Source organism: Lolium rigidum, chromosome 6 (assembly GCF_022539505.1).
Source record: "Lolium rigidum isolate FL_2022 chromosome 6, APGP_CSIRO_Lrig_0.1, whole genome shotgun sequence".
Classification (NCBI taxonomy): domain Eukaryota; kingdom Viridiplantae; phylum Streptophyta; class Magnoliopsida; order Poales; family Poaceae; genus Lolium; species Lolium rigidum.
Genome location: NC_061513.1, coordinates 8,413,215 through 8,431,475, shown reverse-complemented (window position 1 = coordinate 8,431,475; position 18,261 = coordinate 8,413,215). Strand labels below are relative to the sequence as shown.

The following is an 18,261-nucleotide window of genomic DNA, read 5'->3' as shown; positions in this document are numbered from 1 at the left end:
ATTTAGCAAGCAAGGAGTTATGCACCAAGCTGAAGTTGAAGTACCTACCGCACCCGCATCCATATTATATTCGGTGGTTGAGCGACAATGGTGAGATGAAGGTAAACCATATGGTGCGTGTTGAGTTTGAGATTGGACCGTATAAGGATTGCATTGATTTTGATGTGGTTCCTATGACGGTTTGTCACCTCTTATTGGGTCGGCCTTGGCTCTATGACCGTTATGTACAACACAATGGCCGAGCCAATACATATCACTTGGAGTACAAGGGCAAGAAAATTAACTTACAGCCTATGTCACCACAACAGATTGTCAATGAGTCTCGTCAGAAGATTGAAGTGAATTTGGAGGATGCATCCATAGATAGGCGAGAGAATTGTAATGCCGTGAGTGATATAACGAAAAGTGAGAGAGTGAATTCCTTAGTCTCATTAGCCACCAAAGAAGACATGAGAGAATTTAGTGAGGATCCTACGGCCATGCCTCTTGTGCTTTTGTACGGGGGTACGGTTTTGGTTTCTAACGACATGACCCCTCTTCCTCTTGGTGTTTCTAGTGTTTTGCGAGGAATTCGGCGACGTGTTTCCGGAGGAGGTACCCGCAGGACTACCACCATTGCGAGGTATTGAGCATCAAATTGACTTGATTCCCGGAGCATCGCTGCCCAATAGGGCGCCATATCGCACTAATCCCGAAGAGACGAAGGAGATACGGAAGCAAGTACAAGCGCTACTCGACAAAGGTTATATCCGCATAAGCCTTAGTCCTTGTGCTGTTCCTGTTATTCTAGTTCCTAAGAAAGATGGTACTTGGCGTATGTGCGTAGATTGTAGAGCTATAAACAACATTACTATTCGATATCGTCATCCTATTCCCCGTTTAGAGGATATGCTAGATGAATTGAGTGGTGCTGCTGTGTTCTCTAAGATTGATTTGCGTAGTGGTTATCATCAAATTAGGATGAAAGAAGGGGATGAGTGGAAAACAGCCTTTAAAACAAAATTTGGTTTATATGAGTGGTTAGTAATGCCTTTTGGGTTAACTAATGCACCTAGCACTTTCATGAGACTAATGAACCATGTTTTGCGTGAATTTATTGGCAAATTTGTGGTTGTATACTTTGATGACATATTAATCTACAGCCGCAATGAATCTGATCATACTATACATATTCGACATGTTTTGCAAGTGTTGCGTGATAATAAACTCTATGGTAATCTTGAGAAGTGCACATTCTGCAAAGATAAGGTCATATTTCTGGGTTATGTTGTCTCTAAGCATGGAGTAGAAGTAGATGTGTCTAAAATTGAAGCTATTCAAAATTGGCCTACTCCCATGAATGTGAGTCAAGTTAGAAGTTTTCATGGTCTAGCTGGGTTTCTTATCAATTTTCCTCTTCTTTTTTGGTAATTACAGAGCTGGCTGTCCTGTTTTTTCTCTCTAAATAAATGACAAAAACAAACAATACACACAAATTGGTTAATGGGGGCTTAGAAAAAGGAAATGCAACATAGCAGCACTTCATAGGAAGTATGCAGCAGAATGAAATCGATTCTCATAGAAAGTATGCAGCAGAACGAAATCCAATCTCCCCATCAAATCCATTAGCTCCGACATTAACTTTACTAATTGTTCAAAGCATCAAAAGGTTTCTATGAGAATCAGCAAGCCATACTTAAGATACAAGGAGCAGCGGAATGTTCTTCGGGTTGTCAATACCAACCAGGTATTCTTTTGCATCAACAAAGTACTTGGTAACGGTTAACTCATCCCACGGTTCCCCATGATCAATTTCTTCTTCCGCAGATGATAGACAACTGAAGACTCAATTCTTTCAGGACCTTCAACATCATTCATGTCCAGTGTTGTCACCATCACCAACCAAACAAGGAGGCCAGCCCATATTATACAGATGGGCAACCCCATCAAAGCTCCCCTGAAGCAGTAAATCAAGCACCATGGTCTCCAATGAAAGCGAGAAGAACCAGCAGTGGAGAGTGCCGATATGGGTGGTGCATGTCGCCGAGAAGTGCACGAGTCCAGGACTTACTTGCACAATTTTGAGATGGAGCTGCATGTCCAGAACGGAGGCGTGAGTGAGCTGATCGATATGTTCATCCAACTGGAGTACAGTCGGCGGCGCCCAAATCTCGGTCCCATCCACGCTAGGACGACGAATCCAAACATGAAGGGTGAAATCAGATGCATAGACAATGCAGAGTTCACCACTCCTAGTCTCCCCGATGCCGATATTGTGCCCGGACTTGTGCACTCCCGGGGGCAGATCCACGAAGGAGACATCCATGGTGGCGGTGTGGATCCTTACCATGCGCGCCTCGCCGTGATACGGCCAGAAAACGGAGCCACCCACCAGCGTGCCGGCCATGTACTTGAGGCTGCAGTATCCGCCGACGCGCGCGCACCCACGGCCCGATGGCCCACTCCGACGTCTCCGACGAGAAGACGGCGGCGCGCACCCTGCGCCGGTCCGTGCAGACGCAGGTCACGCGGAACGACCAGGGGCTCTCTTCGGAGGAGACGAGGTGGAAGCCGAGGACGGAGACGTCGCGGCGGGTCCCGGCCGTCATCTCGTCGGGCACCGGCGGGAGGACGTCGACGGCCCAGGTGATGGGGTTGAGGGCGGCGACGGACGGCCTGTCTTGGCTGCCGTTCCACAGGAGGACGTAGCCGTCGCGGCAGTCCGCGAGGCTCCAGCCCTTGGGCGACGGCGGGAGGGAGGTGAGGAAGAAGTCGCCGCGGCGGAGGGCGGCGTTGACGACGGGGTCGGAGCGGCACAGGGGGAGGAAGGAGGGGGCGCTGCCGCTGCCTATCTTGAGGAAGAGGCCGAGGAGCGGCGCCGGGTGGAGGGCGCGGAAGAGGCGGCGGAAGGGCCGGAGGAGCGTACGGCGCTGAGCCATGGACGGCAGGTGAGCGCGGCGCGGACGAGGGTCGGGAGGTCCGGGAGACGGAGGAAGATCTCGCGGAGGTCGTCTTCGGTGAGGGAGAATATGGTGGAGGCGGGAGAGGTGGAAGTGGGGGATGTGGTGTTGTTGGCGGCTGCGGCGGTTGTGATGGTGGTGGCGGCGGTGGCCGTGGACGGGGCCGCCGCCGGCATCAGCAGTTGACTGGCCATTGCTCAAGTCGAGTGGCTGGAGCGAAGGAGAGTTTTTTTTTTTACGGGAGCGAAGGATTTTTTTCTTTTGGCCTTGTTTACTTTCAAGGTATTTTAACCCTCTAGCTCTAGGCCTTGTTGGGCAGAGAGGGTTTGAAGAGTTTTGCTGTGACTAATCTCGGTCACGCGAGACCAAGATCGGTCGGAGTGTTTTGGACGGGCTAAACCCAGTTAACCCCCCGATACACGACGGGTAGACGTGGAACTGGACCGCTTCTCCCCCTCGCGTTTCTGGTTGTTTGAGGTGACGAAAGGGATTGGGTGGAGGGGATAATTTCACCCAAAACCGGTGGGTTAATACACATGAAAACTATTTAAACCCCTTGTGCCGAACAGGGCCCAGGGGTGTGGGGATGGGAGGGGATTTGGTGAAACTCTTCATTTCACCAAATCCTCATATTTTACCACACTTCCCCACATATTTCCTAAACCCTTGTAGTTACTTTGATTTCTGGGGATGGGAGTGGATGGGAGAGGATTAGATTTAGAGATAAAAACATAAACTTTGCACACACGATTTAAGTCTAGACAAAGTCACTCAAGTAAAAATTCTGTTTTTGCAATAAATATGTATGAATGAGCCTTTTTTTAGGGGAGCGAAGGAGCCTTTTTCTTTTTTAGGGGAGCTTTTGAAAGCAGCCCTAGCTAGAACTGTACATAGGGCCCATGTTCATGGACGTGAATTTTTGGCTCACAGCGGCCAGCGCCCCGCGTATCCTGGCCGATGGAGGGCAAGTTTAGATTCGTGGACAAAGTAGTGGAAATCCAGCATAAATTTTGATATAACAGGTATACATGGACAAGGTTAGCAAATACCAGACGCGTACGCATTGAATGGGCCGCATCTGGACGTCACAGAACAGCCCAGGACAGAATCTGGGCTGGTCCGGTACGCGATAGTCAGCCACGCCAGTTAATGCTTCTCCGCCTACCCGTTCACGAAAATCTGTCTTAGATCGGGGGGCGCCTTGGCCACCGGCGGCAGGTCGGAGCTGAGCGACGATTCCCGAGTGCCGCCTCGCACAGCAGGATTAGGGGAAGAGGATGACGATGGGAGAGAGCAGCTCGGGTGGACACACGGAAGGCTGCCGGTGAGTTCTGGTATCAAGGTTAAATTGCTGTTTGTTGGTTTTTTCCCTAGATCTGTTGCCTCCACGCATGGAGAAACTGGAATACATGGCTCACGCATGTAGAAATCAAGAAAAAAATCGGTGAACGAGATGAGTTTGGTCCTGTTTTTTCTGGCTACACGAGATTATTAGTTTTTCTGTTATACATGGCAGTAGACGTGGTTCTTGATTTAGCAGCCACTGCAACATTTTTGTCTAGTATCAAGTGATAAAGTGTGTTGTTTCAAATTCATGGTCTGTTCCTGCATAGAGCCCAATCCACTTGCTCGATTGATCATTGCAGCCTGTATCCTGCCCCAGCAATTCAGTCTGCTGTATGATAACACTCGTTTAGGATGTGGTTTCTGAACAAGCATGGACGGTCGATCATGAAAATGGATATAGACCGAATTGGTGTTAGAGTCATCCTTTTCACATGTATGCTGACACATTTACACTTCTTGTGCGCCCAGTACCCGCGACGTCGACGAAGCTGTGCTGAACACTAAAACTACTCTGTGCACGGTCCAGGAGTGTTCAGAAAGTTATACGGATGAGATACCAAGCCCTGTACCAGAATTGGAAAGTGACGCCCGAGCTGCTCATGCCCATGGACCAACATCTAGGCCTGAAACTCAGGGATGGACCAGGAGGTACGACAAAAACAGATACAAAAACTTCCGCATCCATGGCGCGTGTTGAAAGCATATAAGCTAATTTATTTTGTATCCTGTCCCCGCAGGCCCCGTCACGGCAAGATGCCAGACGAACGGGAGATCGCGCCGGACCGTGTATCAGCCCTCGAGAAAGCCTTTAGAGGGTTCGCTGACCGAGGGTCGGATGCGGTGGTGCTTCCATCTGTAGGGCTGACATTTGATTCGATCGGGGAAGCCTACGATTTTTACAATCTTTATTCTTGGGAGGCTGGGTTTGGTATAAGGTATGGCAGAAGCAGAAACAATGTCAAAGGCACTAGGTCAATGCAAGAGCTGCTATGTGTTTGCGCGGTGAGTTCCTTTTTCATATGCTAAAACAGGGGATTTTTTTCAAAAGTCTGGAGCTGACATAAATCTCCGGCCATGCAGGGTAAGCCAAAGCAGGAGAACACTACGTCCAGCCGATGCCAGTGTCCGGCACTTGTCAGGCTCCTACGGACAGATGATCAGGGGTGGTTCATATGTGAGTACAGGGGGACACACAACCACAGACTGTTGAACACATGTGCGGAGAAGCTGCACTTCCCGTCGCACAGGCACATTGACAAGTACACAAGAGATCTGGTCGCTCAACTGCGTGCGAACAATGTAAACCTCAGCAAGGTGTACAGCATAATAGGCACATTTTTTGGCAGGCTCGAGAACGTCCCGTTCACAAAAAGGTGCCTCAGGACTCTGTGTGGCAAGATAAGTCAAGAACAGGCAGACGACGACGTCAAAAAGACAATGGAGATGTTCTCGGAGCTGAAGGCACAGGACAGCGAGTTCACGTACCAGGTCCGAGTTGATGATGAAAGTAGGATACGCACCCTGATATGGACAAACGGACGGAGCAAGCTCCAGTACCACCATTTTGGGGATGTTGTCACATTCGACACCACGTACAAAACAAACCTGTATGACATGCCCTTTGGTCTGTTCGTTGGTGTGAACAACCACTTCCAGAGTGTGTTGTATGCTGGGGTGTTGATGAGGGACGAGACGGTTGAGAGTTTCGAGTGGGTTTTCCGGGAATTTGTTAGGTTGATGGGTGGGAAAAAGCCAATAACAATCCTAACAGGTATGCTTTTGTGCCCCGGGTGCTAAAAAATTATTCGGTGCGCATGCGATTTAAAAAAAAATGCATCTAGCAACCGATCTAACTATGTGATGTTCATTGCAGACCAAGCAAGAGCTATGGAGATTGCCATAAGCACTGTATTGCCGGAAGCGACCCACCGTTGGTGCAAATGGCATGTTCTGAGGAAAGCGAAGGAGTCGCTTGGCACCCACTACAGCAAAAGGTCAAATTTCAGGACAGATTTCCACAATCTTGTTGATGAGATGCTGACAGTGGATGAATTTGAGGCTGGGTGGAAAGAGATCGTGGAGAGGTATGGGTTGGCATCGAATACATTCCTAATCCAAGCTTATGAGGTCAGAAACAAGTGGGCCAAACCATATTTCAGCGGCAAGTTCTGTGCAAAACAGACAAGCACGCAGCGGAGCGAGAGCGCGAACCACATGCTTAAAAGCTATGTGCCCCCCGCCTGTCCGATGAATGTATTCGTGAAACAATATGGAAAATTGCAATACGACCGGGAGCAGGAGGAGGGGTTCCAGGAGAAGAGAACCAGGCTGGTGAGAAAGCTATATGTAATCTGTTAACTTGCAAGTTATCATAACCACTCACAGTTAATTCATTTTGTACTATAGGGTGGCGCTGTCATAAAATCCAATCTGCCCATCGAGCGGCATGCCAGCAAGGTGTATACACGGACAATGTTCGAGATGTTCGGCAGGGTTCTGTTTGTTGCCGGTTCGTACGAGGTAGAGGAGATTGAACCTAAGAGAAAATATGTCGCCTCGCACATAAACCCAGATGCAATGAAAGATTGGTACAAGACCAGGTTTGCTGTCGATGTGCATGATGACTGCTCTTTTTTTTCCTGCGAGTGCGGTAGGTTCGAGCACATGGGCATGGTGTGCTGCCACATCCTTAAGGTGAATCGCTATCTGGTTTGGCAATTGTTGTTGTTTGCCAGAAAAAATAATGCTAACATTTTTTATTTGCCCTTTCTTGCGCAGGTTATGATTTTTTTGCGGATCCGCGCAATACCAATTAGGCACATCGTAAAAAGGTGGACAGTGGATGCTAGAGACATACTACCCGATCATATTAAGCACTATCAGAAAGACATGGGTCCACCTGAAGCCTCGACCTTCAGACACTCTGCTATGTATATAACCGCACTTGAGTTGGTGCACATGGGAGATAGTAACCCGGACTCATTCGAGTGTGTCATGGCAGGGCTGTGTGAGCTCAAATCAAAGGCTGCATCGCTGTGCGGGATGAAGGATGGGAAGAGCATGTTGGAGAAATCGAAAGAGGCATCCGCTAGCATGACTGTTTCACTGGACTCCAGACAGTCTAGACTGTCGACCAAGAAAACGACAGTCGTAACATCACATAGGACAGTACAGGATTGTTCAGGGGATGGGTCCTTTGTCGAAGGAGGGGGAACTGGCCTTGTGGCAGAAGACAATGCAGAAGTGTCGTCTACCCCCACTGCAGGTGAAGTGATATTACCACCGGAAAGGAGGCTGAAGCAAGGACAACCAAGCACGGCCAGGGACAAGCCGCCATATGAGACAACTGGCAAACGATCGAGGTTCTGTAGTATATGCCAGGGGAAAGGTCACAAGAGCACTACCTGCCCTGATAGGGGAGACACTCCAGTTAAACCAAGGAAGGAAGCACAATGCAGCAACTGTGGGATCACTGGACATAGGAAAACAAGTTGCTCCAAGCAACTCTTCAGTCCGTTTGCAGCGGTTGCAGACATGACAGGGTAGATTTGTTCGTGTGACAAATGAAGTACATTTTTATATGTTAGTTGTGATGCATTAAAACTATTCCAGAACATGTGTAATATGATTTTTTATTTTGTGCTGTCTGATGGATGGAACCTTTTTTCATGCACTTCACTGGAATTTTATCTACTGCATTTAATATACCTCGATATTGCCAGGCATTGATTGTGTGTTAGAATTTTTGAAATTTGAATTTGGCCAGTAGCCCAGCTGGTGACCGCCCGTCTATAAGTTGCCCAAGCCAGGGCAGTATCTCAGCCACACCAAGCTAAGGAGAAATGGACTCCACGCATCAGGTAGCTGCACCCGTGGGCGTTTCAGCTGAGGTTCAGTTGCCGGCGATGGCGGAAGCTGGGAGTGTGATCGTGCGTGCCCGTTCAAACGAGGTAAATGTCCGTAGCTTTCACTTGAGCTGTATGCAGAATACGCAGACAGGCCATTTCTGAACTGATAGTTAGACACATGCAGAGTCTGGGTTCGGTGCTAGGGAAGATATCAAATGGAAGCAGCGATGCGTGGGATGATGACCTAGAGGTTTGTTTCTCAACAAGGAGATAAAGAAATTCGTTCGAATTTTTACTTATGCAATGTTGGAAAACCTGTCGGCTAAAACTTTGGCCATCTGTGATCCTTTTTTGAATCTCGAAACAGGATTCTGCTGATTCAAAAACCATGGTTGTTCGTGTTCTGGACGGGAATATGGTTGTCATCGCCAATCTCGTCAAGGTTAGCAAAAAAGTTCCTATAAGAAGTGTTGGTTTTATTTGTACTCATATCGTCCTGTCCCATGTAATGAAAATTGTTTCACTTACAGAGGAACCTGATGCTAGAATTCGAGGCGGAGGCAATGAGCGAGGCTGCAGCACCGGCATGCTCATCAACTGCTTCAAGCGAGGACTCAAGCTGCTACAACAACCTCGCAGATTCGGGAGGGGGAGCAACAAGACGGGCATCAAAGAGGATGAAAATGTAGCCATATTCAGTAGTTTCGTCAGCTGGTAGAAACTAATGTAACTGAATCTAAAATCTATCTATGAGGCTGCACGATGCAACCAGCTCGGTTGCTTGAATAAAAAAAATATGTTTTATATACATATAGTACCAATTGCATTGCATTGGGAATGAAAGAACAGTTGGCGTGCTGGCTGGCGTGTGCAACAGTTCGCAGCTGCCCATCTCGGCCCGCTCGGTACAGACGGCCTGTACGGCAAAGAAGTGTAGTCAGATTGCAGACCAGTTGGGCCTCACGGTGCAAATGCAACACAAAAATGCAAAAGTCGCGGTGTGTGTGCGCGATGTCAGATTTTGTCACGCTGCATTGAACGAGCCTTGCTTGATAAGCATTGCTTTGTGTGAGGTAAAATTAAAGAAAAATACTTGTATTGTGATAAGAAGTGAGCCAGGAGGTACAAATGGTCAGTACTTATTACCATTTTGCTAACACTTGCTAGTTGCACGCAAGGAGTAGACTGAATCTAGCTCCCTGGCCGGTGAGTTGACGCATACGCAGAGCGTTGATGGTGGGAAATTTAATTCGGCCCTTACTTACCCCCTCTCCCTCCACAGGCCAGTTTGTAATCAGAGAGGAAGGAAGAGGAAGGAGACCTTCCGAGCCGACAGAGCGAAGAGTGGAGCTGGTCATCCCTTCGTCGAGCCGTGCCTGCTGAAGAACGGCGCCTTGAGCTGCATCTCGGTCGAGGGTGTGAAGCCTGGTCCAGCTTGCTTCCCTGCAGGAGGTTAGTAAACGAAGCTTCTCCAATCTGGTGGTCGCATTTTATTGCAGTCTTTTCTGATTTTTCTTGCATTTCCTGGCCATTGCCTGTGTTCTGGCACGCCAAGTGCCAACTCCCATCCCCTGTCTGGGTTCTTACACATGAATCCGGTTCTGTTGTAGATGCAAGGGGCCTGCCCAGTTAGTGGTGGTCTCAGCGGCCGATCGTCTGGTTCGGCTAGCGGTGTAGTCGATGGGGATGTGTTCACGTTGCCGGCCGACATCGGCAGGATGCCGAAGTGCGGCCGCAGCACCTTGAACAGCGCCTTCTCGGCGAAGGACATGGCCTTTGCAGCCGAGGAGATGAGTGCTAGAGAGCTTGGGTGGGTATTTGACATTGGGCTGGCAGGGGTTGCTAAGGTTGACATGTTCACGCATTTTAACCGAGACCACTCGTTTTTCTTGCTGCAATGTGTCGACTCCAACAATGGTAAGCTAGTGCTGGGCCATGGTAGATCTGTTCCTGTAAATGGATCGAACATGAGCGCCATCCTTGGCCTGAAGGAGGGTGGATCTGTAGAACTGGAGCACGTAGACGGTCCTCCAGAGGCAGAGGAGGTTTATGATGCAAGGTTGATGCTAGGGCTGAATCTGGGCAACAATGAGATTGACACGGTTGCTCTGGTCAGTATTGTGAAAGAAGAACAACCAGCTGACCCAGATGAGTATCATGTAAACAGATTCAAGCTAGCGTATGCGATGCTCGCTGTTTCTGTTTTCTTCAGGCCAGGTGGTAAGAGGTGGCAGGTGCCTCGTGATGCATACCTCCTAGCAGCCATGATTCCAGACCTTGGAAACATAAACTGGGGTAACTATGTTGCTCGTGGCATCATCGATGGTTCGTTCCAAGTTCAGAAGGAGTTGGCTAACCGGAGCAGGGGTCACAGTGTGTATGGATGCCTTTATGCTTTAGAGGTATAACCCAAACCACATTACAGTTGTTCTTTTTGATGCTTTTTTCCATGTCTTTTTTCTAATCAGAGTGCACTTGTGTCGATTCCAGGTGCTCTACTTCGACCATGTTGCTGGTGGAGCTTATGCAGTAAACCCAGGGCTCCTTCCAAGAGTGATGCAGTATGGCGCGGCGAGTATATCGACGCTGATAAGGCAAGACACACTTAACCTTGCTACCGAGAAAGTGTATGGCATGTTCATGGTAAATTTCCCCTGAAACCTCCGTCTTTCGTGTCCATGTCCATGTGATTGTGATGTGCATTGTCCATTGTTTTCAATTGATGTTGAGTTGCTTGGGTATTTTTCCACAGCGGAACTTCAGTGTCGCCCCGCTCAACCAGTCACGGGGCACAAGAATAGGGCTGGGGAGTGTGGCTCCATCGGTGGGAGGTATGGGCATTGGCATCCATGGGGTCGGGAACTGTGGTAGTGTAGCAAGCGGGACAATCCCGGCAGTGGCCGCACCAACCAGTGAGCATCGGAATGTACAGGTTCTGCAGGTTAGCATCGAAGACGTGCCAAAGCTAGTTAGATCGGTAAGTAGTTCGGTGTCATTAACTTCGGATAAAAAAATTATGTTTCATTGACCCGATGTGAATGGTTGATCATGTGTGTTGCTACAGGCAGAGGATTGGCTCAGGGATGCAATGGCATCGGAAGAAGTAAGGAGCAAGGATCGGACATCAAAGTTCTATGCTGCTTTATCGGATGACATCCAGATGAATGGTCCCCATGTGATCGACAAGGTAGATGCCCACGAAAAGAAGGAGGAGTGGTTAACTCTATTCCACCTCAAGAAGATGCTTGAGCACCTGGTTGAAAGAGGCGTCGGCCAGTATGTACCTGGTCTCCTAGACAAGCTGGCGAAGATAAACAGTTCTGTTGACGGTGAGTAATACATGGTAGCCTACCTGGGTAAAGATTGGCATAAGCACATACAGATGTTGACTGGTGAAAAATAATCCATTTTCGCGCAGGTACAACTGCAAGAGTGGTATCTGCGTGTGTCCGCAGCGGTCTACCTATATGTGATATGCCAGGAGCAGTCATGCAAGGTGGGTTTGTTATGTTGTATACACATCATCTGTGGTTCCTATCTAGGTTTATTTTTCCGTCAATTAATATGTTGATTAACCTCACAGGGACTCCCGTGGCTCGCGGTGTGCATGGGAGGGGCCAGGTCGGTGCTAGCTGCGGTGTGTTTGCGGGACACCAGGGGGGGCATACAGTTGCTGGCTCGTGTGGTGTTGTGCAGGTCACTCATGGTAGTGGTAGCACCAGTTCTGGGGTTCATGTGAGTGAATGCCATGTGGTGTCTGGACCGACACTGAATGCAACACCGCTGCGGGCAGTCCCGATTAGGAGTGCAGGTTCAGAGCTATTTGACAGAGTTTCCAGCCAGTTGGGCAAGGCGCCAGCTGTGTACGGTGGGACGTCGCCAATGGGAGGTATGTTTCTATATCAGTGATTTCATTCCGAAGGAGTAAAACTGCATTCTGCCAGTATAAATAACTTGGTTGCTGGAGTAAAGTATACATAGAAATGCACTTGCTGTATTATATGCACTTGTTTTGACGGATCATGTGGAATTGCAGGCACACCTGATAATATGTTGCCACCTAAGAAAAGATCAACTAGCGATGCAATGTACGATCCGGACACTAAAGAGTTGATAGTGTACACAGCAACGAAGTGTGAGTACGGGTGTTCTTGTGGTTGTGGCAGTTCTATGCCTGTTGTTTGTCTACTCTAGGGGGCCGTCTGTCTAATTTGTTGTTTTGTTGACAGGCAAGAGGGCAAGGGCTGAGATTAATTATGTCGTTTGCGGTAGAAAGAAGGTGAATGTTTGTGAAAGGACAAAGTGCCCTTTCTCGCTTGAGGTTGGTTTCAGAACACCGACAGATAAGGTTGCTGAGTTGGGGTACCGCAACATGATTTTTGCGAAGCAGGCTGATATGAAGAAGTAAGCCACTTCACATTGTTTGTTTTTTATGGATAATAGTATCTGCCATCCATGTGTCGGAGGTTATTGATTGAACAAAAAATCTAATTTCCAGGCTATGGGTTATACACCTGACACCAACACTCCTTAAGATGTCTGGATTTGACATGCTGACGGAGTTCCATAGGTATGGTTGCCTAGGGGAGAAGGGTTACATTGCTGTGACTAGAATGTTGGCAGATGGGGAGAATACATGGCATAAGGAGGGAGACCTGACGAGGTGGAGGCATCCGATGCCTCTCGAATGGGCAGTAAGTTCAGACTTCGTTGTCAGTAAGTTATACATAGCAAGTGGCGTGTCGATGTCTAACTTACTGTTAATAGGAGGAAGTGCTAGGTGGCTGTGATTGTCTTGAGGACAGGAGGCTGAGGGACATGTTTGTTGGGGCAGCTATAAGGTATAACGTCGAGACATGCCAAATGGTGAGTACATTTCTGGTTTTTTGAAGTGGATAAAATAATATGCACCTGATACAAAAAAGGATACTTGTAGTAACCTTCGCAACGACATGCAGGTTTGGGTACCCAGGATGACAAGCAGCGGGTTCATGGTCCTGTACGGGTTTGACTTCGAGTGTGAGACCCTACATGTGTTTGATCCGAAAAGGTGCACGGGTGGGAAGGAGCTTCTTGAATCCATCCACTTTGATATATGTGACAAGTTGCTTCAGGGCATGGCTGATTGCATAGAATCTTGCTTCGATGGTTGGGAAGTGGATCAACCGAAGTGGAAGTTTGTTTGCCATGAATATCTAAACGAGCCCATCGCAAGGTACCATATCTCTGATCTAGCACATGTCACCTCAATTAGAAACTACAAACAGAAACAAAAAGTGTTATATGCAGCACCGGATTGACATGTTAATTTTGCAGTGCCGACGCAGTGTTGTATGTGATACACTACATGATGTACTTCGATGGTGTGTGCGTTCGAAGGCCACTGCGGAATGTAAGTTTGCATATTTTCTAATTGTATATTGTGTATGTGTTTCTAGACCGGTTTGCTAACATGTGTGTCCTTGGGTTGTAGGCTGACCTGTATGGCATGAAGCTGCGGTTGGCTAACATGGTGCTGAACATGCCTGGCAATGTTGGGCACCCTCCTGAGAATGTGAAAAATCCAGAGGTCGAGGACATGGCGGCTATGAGCCCGGGTGCAGAGCCGTTTGCAGCTTGAAGAAACTGAACTCCAGTAGTCATGTTACCTGAACCAGCAGCTGGTTTGCTATATTTGAATTCCATAAATAATCGCACTCTATATTCTACCAGTACGTCTGTAATATGACCTATAATTTGGTTATGACAATATCTATCGACTTATATTATGTGTTGGTGGTGTCTACTGGTTGTTTCCCGAGACGGTCTAAATGTTTCTTTTTTCAAGTAGCTTAGAAGGGTACTTTGCAAAGTGCAGTTTGTTCTATGTGGCATGTTGTAATGCAAGGTTTGCGAGAAGATGCACCTGCACGGTGGGAGGGCTCGAAGCAACGGTCCGTGTGGTTCATATTTACCTCGATACTTTGTGTACGGTTGTCGGTTAGATTTTCATGTTATGCTCAGTTGGGAAACCGAGAAGTACAATAAGAATTTTTTGTGCAGGTACAAGTTCTGTGTTAGGATGCTTCTGAGTTGGATGAGTGCATTGGAATGTATATATCAAATATATTGTACTTCCGAATTGGCGGCACCATTAGTTGTGTAGTTTGCGGGTTAATTTGTAAAATTTCACACGTCGAACGGTTGCCGCAGTGTGTGGAAATACTTTGATCATTTGACAGTCACCAAAAATTTAAACATGGCGTCTATTTTTACTTGATGAGAATACAAAATGAGACAAGTCTTGTCATTTTTGAACAGGTTAAGGTGCACCCCAAATGAGAATTGTTGATTTTCTGACCAAAAGCCCCAAATTTCCTATTTGATATGCTGTTAATCCCTGTCTGATTTTTTTGCATAACTTCTTCGACTGTTTTGTATCTGTTCAACCCGCCAGACGATCTTGCTTGCACCGTAGCTGCTTAGGTGGCTTTGGTTTTAGTAAATACAATTTGGGAATGAAATTTTTCATGTTCGAAACGATCACATTTGCTTCAGCAAGCAAACTTGTGTGGGTTCGGTTTGAGATGCACATAATTGCTAAACGATATCTACATTATCTATTCGCAAGTAAACTGGAGTAAGATTCACCCGTCTGAACAAAAAATGTGCTTGTTTCGGCGGTTCACAGTACCTCTTCGGTGGAAACAAATTAGTGCACATCTAAAAAAAGCACCATCACAAGTTCAGTGTGTTATTTTCTGATAGAAACTTATAACATCCATTGGGGGCAGGTCAACAACCCATATCTGACTACTACACTTATGACTGCTGGTGTCGTGTGGTCGCTATGGAGACGATATGATGGACTTGATTCCAGTTGGGATCTCTATAAGGTTGCCATCAAGCTTCATAAACTGGTGGAGGAATAATCCCTTCTCGCGGATGATCGAATCCTGATATATGGATGTAGGTTATTTGATTGATAGGTTTAAGCAAACTGTGTGAAGGGGTTGGGGTTGTTAGCTCACATTTGTCAGCTGCTGCTCAAGCGAAGAACCGTTGAAATGCCTGGCAAAATGAAGGATGCAGATCCCACTCTCCGATCTGTTATTAGAGTACGGAAAAAACAATCCAACTCTGCTCAGTTAGTAGCTGGTTTAAATAGAATGTGTCGGGGCTCGAAATCAGGGAGCGCGTGCTTACTTGCTAAATATGGATGAGGTAACAACTGGGAACTGCTTTGCCCAGTTGGTGCAGCCGACGTGCCAATTGTCAAAAAACTTCAGAAAGCACGTGAACAATGCTATGTGGATCTTATCCGCGATGGCTTCATGGATTTGTGTATAATCGTCCGGTAGTGTCGGTGCCACCGGGTCAAATATATGTATGATTTTTTTTTGCATGTCCCACGAGTAAATACACCATCCGGTCGCTAGAACTACTGGGACATGGAACTGGATATGCAAGTATATGTTATAAGATTGTTCAAAATAGAGATTTAATTATAATGTCTGTTATGATGGGCGTACCATGCGGCATAGTGCAATGTTATACGGAACCCCGGCGCCGAGAAACTGGTCCTGCACAGATTTAATGTCCCACGCCTTGTCGCCTGCTAGGATGGTTGTCTGAAAGAAATTGAGTGCACGTGTGTAACTGAGCTCAATGTTGGTCAGATGTGGCAGGTTATATGATATGAAAAATGGAGTGAGTAGATGACTTGCCGAAAAATCAACTTCGAACCAGTGGCGCCATGCTCCCTCGGTGGTAGTATAGAAAACTGTCGTGTCAACCTGTCGCAGACGGCGGATAATGAGGCAGCAAAGCTCGTGTTCAAGACATGTGTGTCCAACCAGTTGGTCCGTGATGGATTTTATCGTCATTGAGATGAACCTGGGGTGTGGGTGACACATGAACAGCCTAAGCAGGAGGCACGAAAAAGGGTATTGTCAGTTCTTGGTATGGTCGCAACAATATGTCATCAGGGATGCAACAAAAATGTTCACAGAACACCCATACCTTGCACAGTCTGTTGTCGGGATTGACATGACCAGAAAAGACAGTTTGTCTTGCTGTGCTATTGTTTGGTACTCGACATCGGCCAATGCACTCCAGTGATCAATCGCGTAATGCGTGTGTTCAACACACGCCTTGGTAGGAGGTTCTGCAGTCTGGCCTATCAAAACTGCATCTCGTGGTGTGCTTGTGTCGTCATTATACATCAGGATTGAGTCGCGTACAGCGATAGCCCAGTTTTTGATCTTGTCATCCCTTGTACTCTTGTGGCGAATGATCTTTTCATTTGGTGTGAGGTATGATGAATCAGACTCTGCCTGCTCTGTACGAGTGGGAACATGGATGAGTACTAAGCGGTGGTTTTTAATCCAAAGATTACGAGTATGAAAAAATAAATGTTCCTTGCATCAGCAGTTCCTGTGACCTAAGCCAGAGTGTCCTTGCCTGTTTGCATTTCTTGTTTATCTTTTTGTGGCGCGGTGTCAGCAGGTCCTCTGTGCTTGCACCTCTTTGTGCTCCTTGTCGATGAGCTGTCGGCTGTGAACAAAAGTATGAGGCTTTGATAAAAAAATGTGATCGACAAGTTGTTAGGAAAAAATTTGGTGTAGTACCATCAGAATCAGCTTGGTCGAGCCTGCGTCTGAACAAATTGCTCGCTGAGGAGTTTGAGTGGGAATCTTGAGGTCTCTGCTGCACTAAGCAGGGCAGGGAGCGGAGGCTGCAGCAAATGCATGTAGCTGACAGTACTTCAACCAATTTGTCAAGGAAGCGTGTGCTCTCGTTTATGCTGCTGTTCCTGGCGGCATTTGCTTGCTGGACACCGAGAGCATTGTGCTGCTTCAGAATGATACCCAGCTCACTCGATGCCTGCGGATTAAGAACAGAAACATATTTAACAGTTAAAGATACAGGCAGTTGTTTGATGTGGTAAGTGGTATGCAATGCATTGTTACCAGGAGTGGGTATGTAGCTTTCATGTAGTTGGCGTAGTCGGAGGCTGTTAGCAGATGCGTGCTTGGAATTGTCGGGGACGGCTTGGTTTGTGCCGAACAAGTTACAGATCTGTGCTCTCCGGTTAGTGTTGCTGTAGGGTGAGGGAACACAGGCGGCCTGCTTCTGGAAATGGTAGGAGTGATCTGGTCTGGAGGGGAATCAAATATGGCCCTCATATAGCATATTTGCGATGCATCCCGGACCTGTTATGTGAGTCTGTTATTCTATTACATATGGGGAAGGTTAGGTTTGCGAATATTGTACTTGAACTTACGGGTGCACAATTCCATTGCTCCACACCGTTTATTGTCGTTGAGCACTGCAGTATCATTCGCCTCATCTGTGTGTCGTCGAATGCAGCTACACGGGGCATGACTGAATGTCGGAGGTTAAAAATTCCTAGTTCAAGGTTGTCGAGGTAGAAAACCTGTGCCCACAGATGGCAGCCGTATAGGTTGGCAGTGGTGCGGTTTTTCGCAATGTCATCCTTGACGGTTCTGACGGCGGCGAACAAATCTTGCAGGACATACTCACACCAGTTGAAATCTTGGATGTTGTCTGTATTGGCTAGTGCACCCCAGAAGTCTATTGATCTGTTGTCGTGCTTGGTGGATGGTGCAAGCAAGTGTCCCATCAAAAAAATGACAAAAGCGATTTTAAAACAGTCTTTCTCTAGGTTGCTGGATGTGTGCTCGTCCAGCGGCCTAGCTATAACACTTTCAGAGACCTTCAGAATCTGGTTACCCTTGTCATTCATCCCAAGAGCAGTTCTAATGAATTTAATAGTGTTGGGAGAGCATTGTGATTCAGGTGCGTGGATATCGCGTGGGCCACAAGGTATACCAAAAACCTTGTGGACATCAGCGGCAAAGAACCTTATCTGCCTAGGTGGATTTTCACCAAAAACTATTGATCTGTTGCCTACATCTATTTTCTGCAGGAGCCATTTGCTAAATCTAAGGTTCAGCCTAGTGATCTGTGGCAACTTTAGTATGCCAGCAAACCCAGTCTGTTCAACAAGAAATTTCTTATACTCAGTAAACTGGGATATAACTGACAAAACCTTCTGAACTGAGGTGCGCGAAGTTGGTGAAGGGCCAGATCCTTCAGTCTGGTATGCAGGCGCATAGAAAGCC

The 18,261-nt window shown here is 47.4% G+C and overlaps 1 protein-coding gene and 1 pseudogene across 1 annotated transcript; one reads left to right on the top strand and one right to left on the bottom strand.

The window, feature by feature from the left end:
* Positions 1-1,565: 1,565 nt before the first annotated feature.
* LOC124668016 lies at positions 1,566-3,125 on the bottom strand (annotated as a pseudogene).
* A 1,323-nt stretch (positions 3,126-4,448) lies between these two features.
* Positions 4,449-7,832, top strand: LOC124662129 (protein FAR1-RELATED SEQUENCE 5-like). Its single transcript, XM_047200012.1, has 7 exons — positions 4,449-4,507; positions 4,755-4,934; positions 5,024-5,288; positions 5,367-6,057; positions 6,160-6,617; positions 6,693-6,980; positions 7,065-7,832. Exons 1-7 carry the CDS (start codon positions 4,449-4,451, stop codon positions 7,830-7,832), a joined length of 2,709 nt encoding a protein of 902 aa, XP_047055968.1.
* The last annotated feature ends 10,429 nt before the right edge of the window (positions 7,833-18,261 follow it).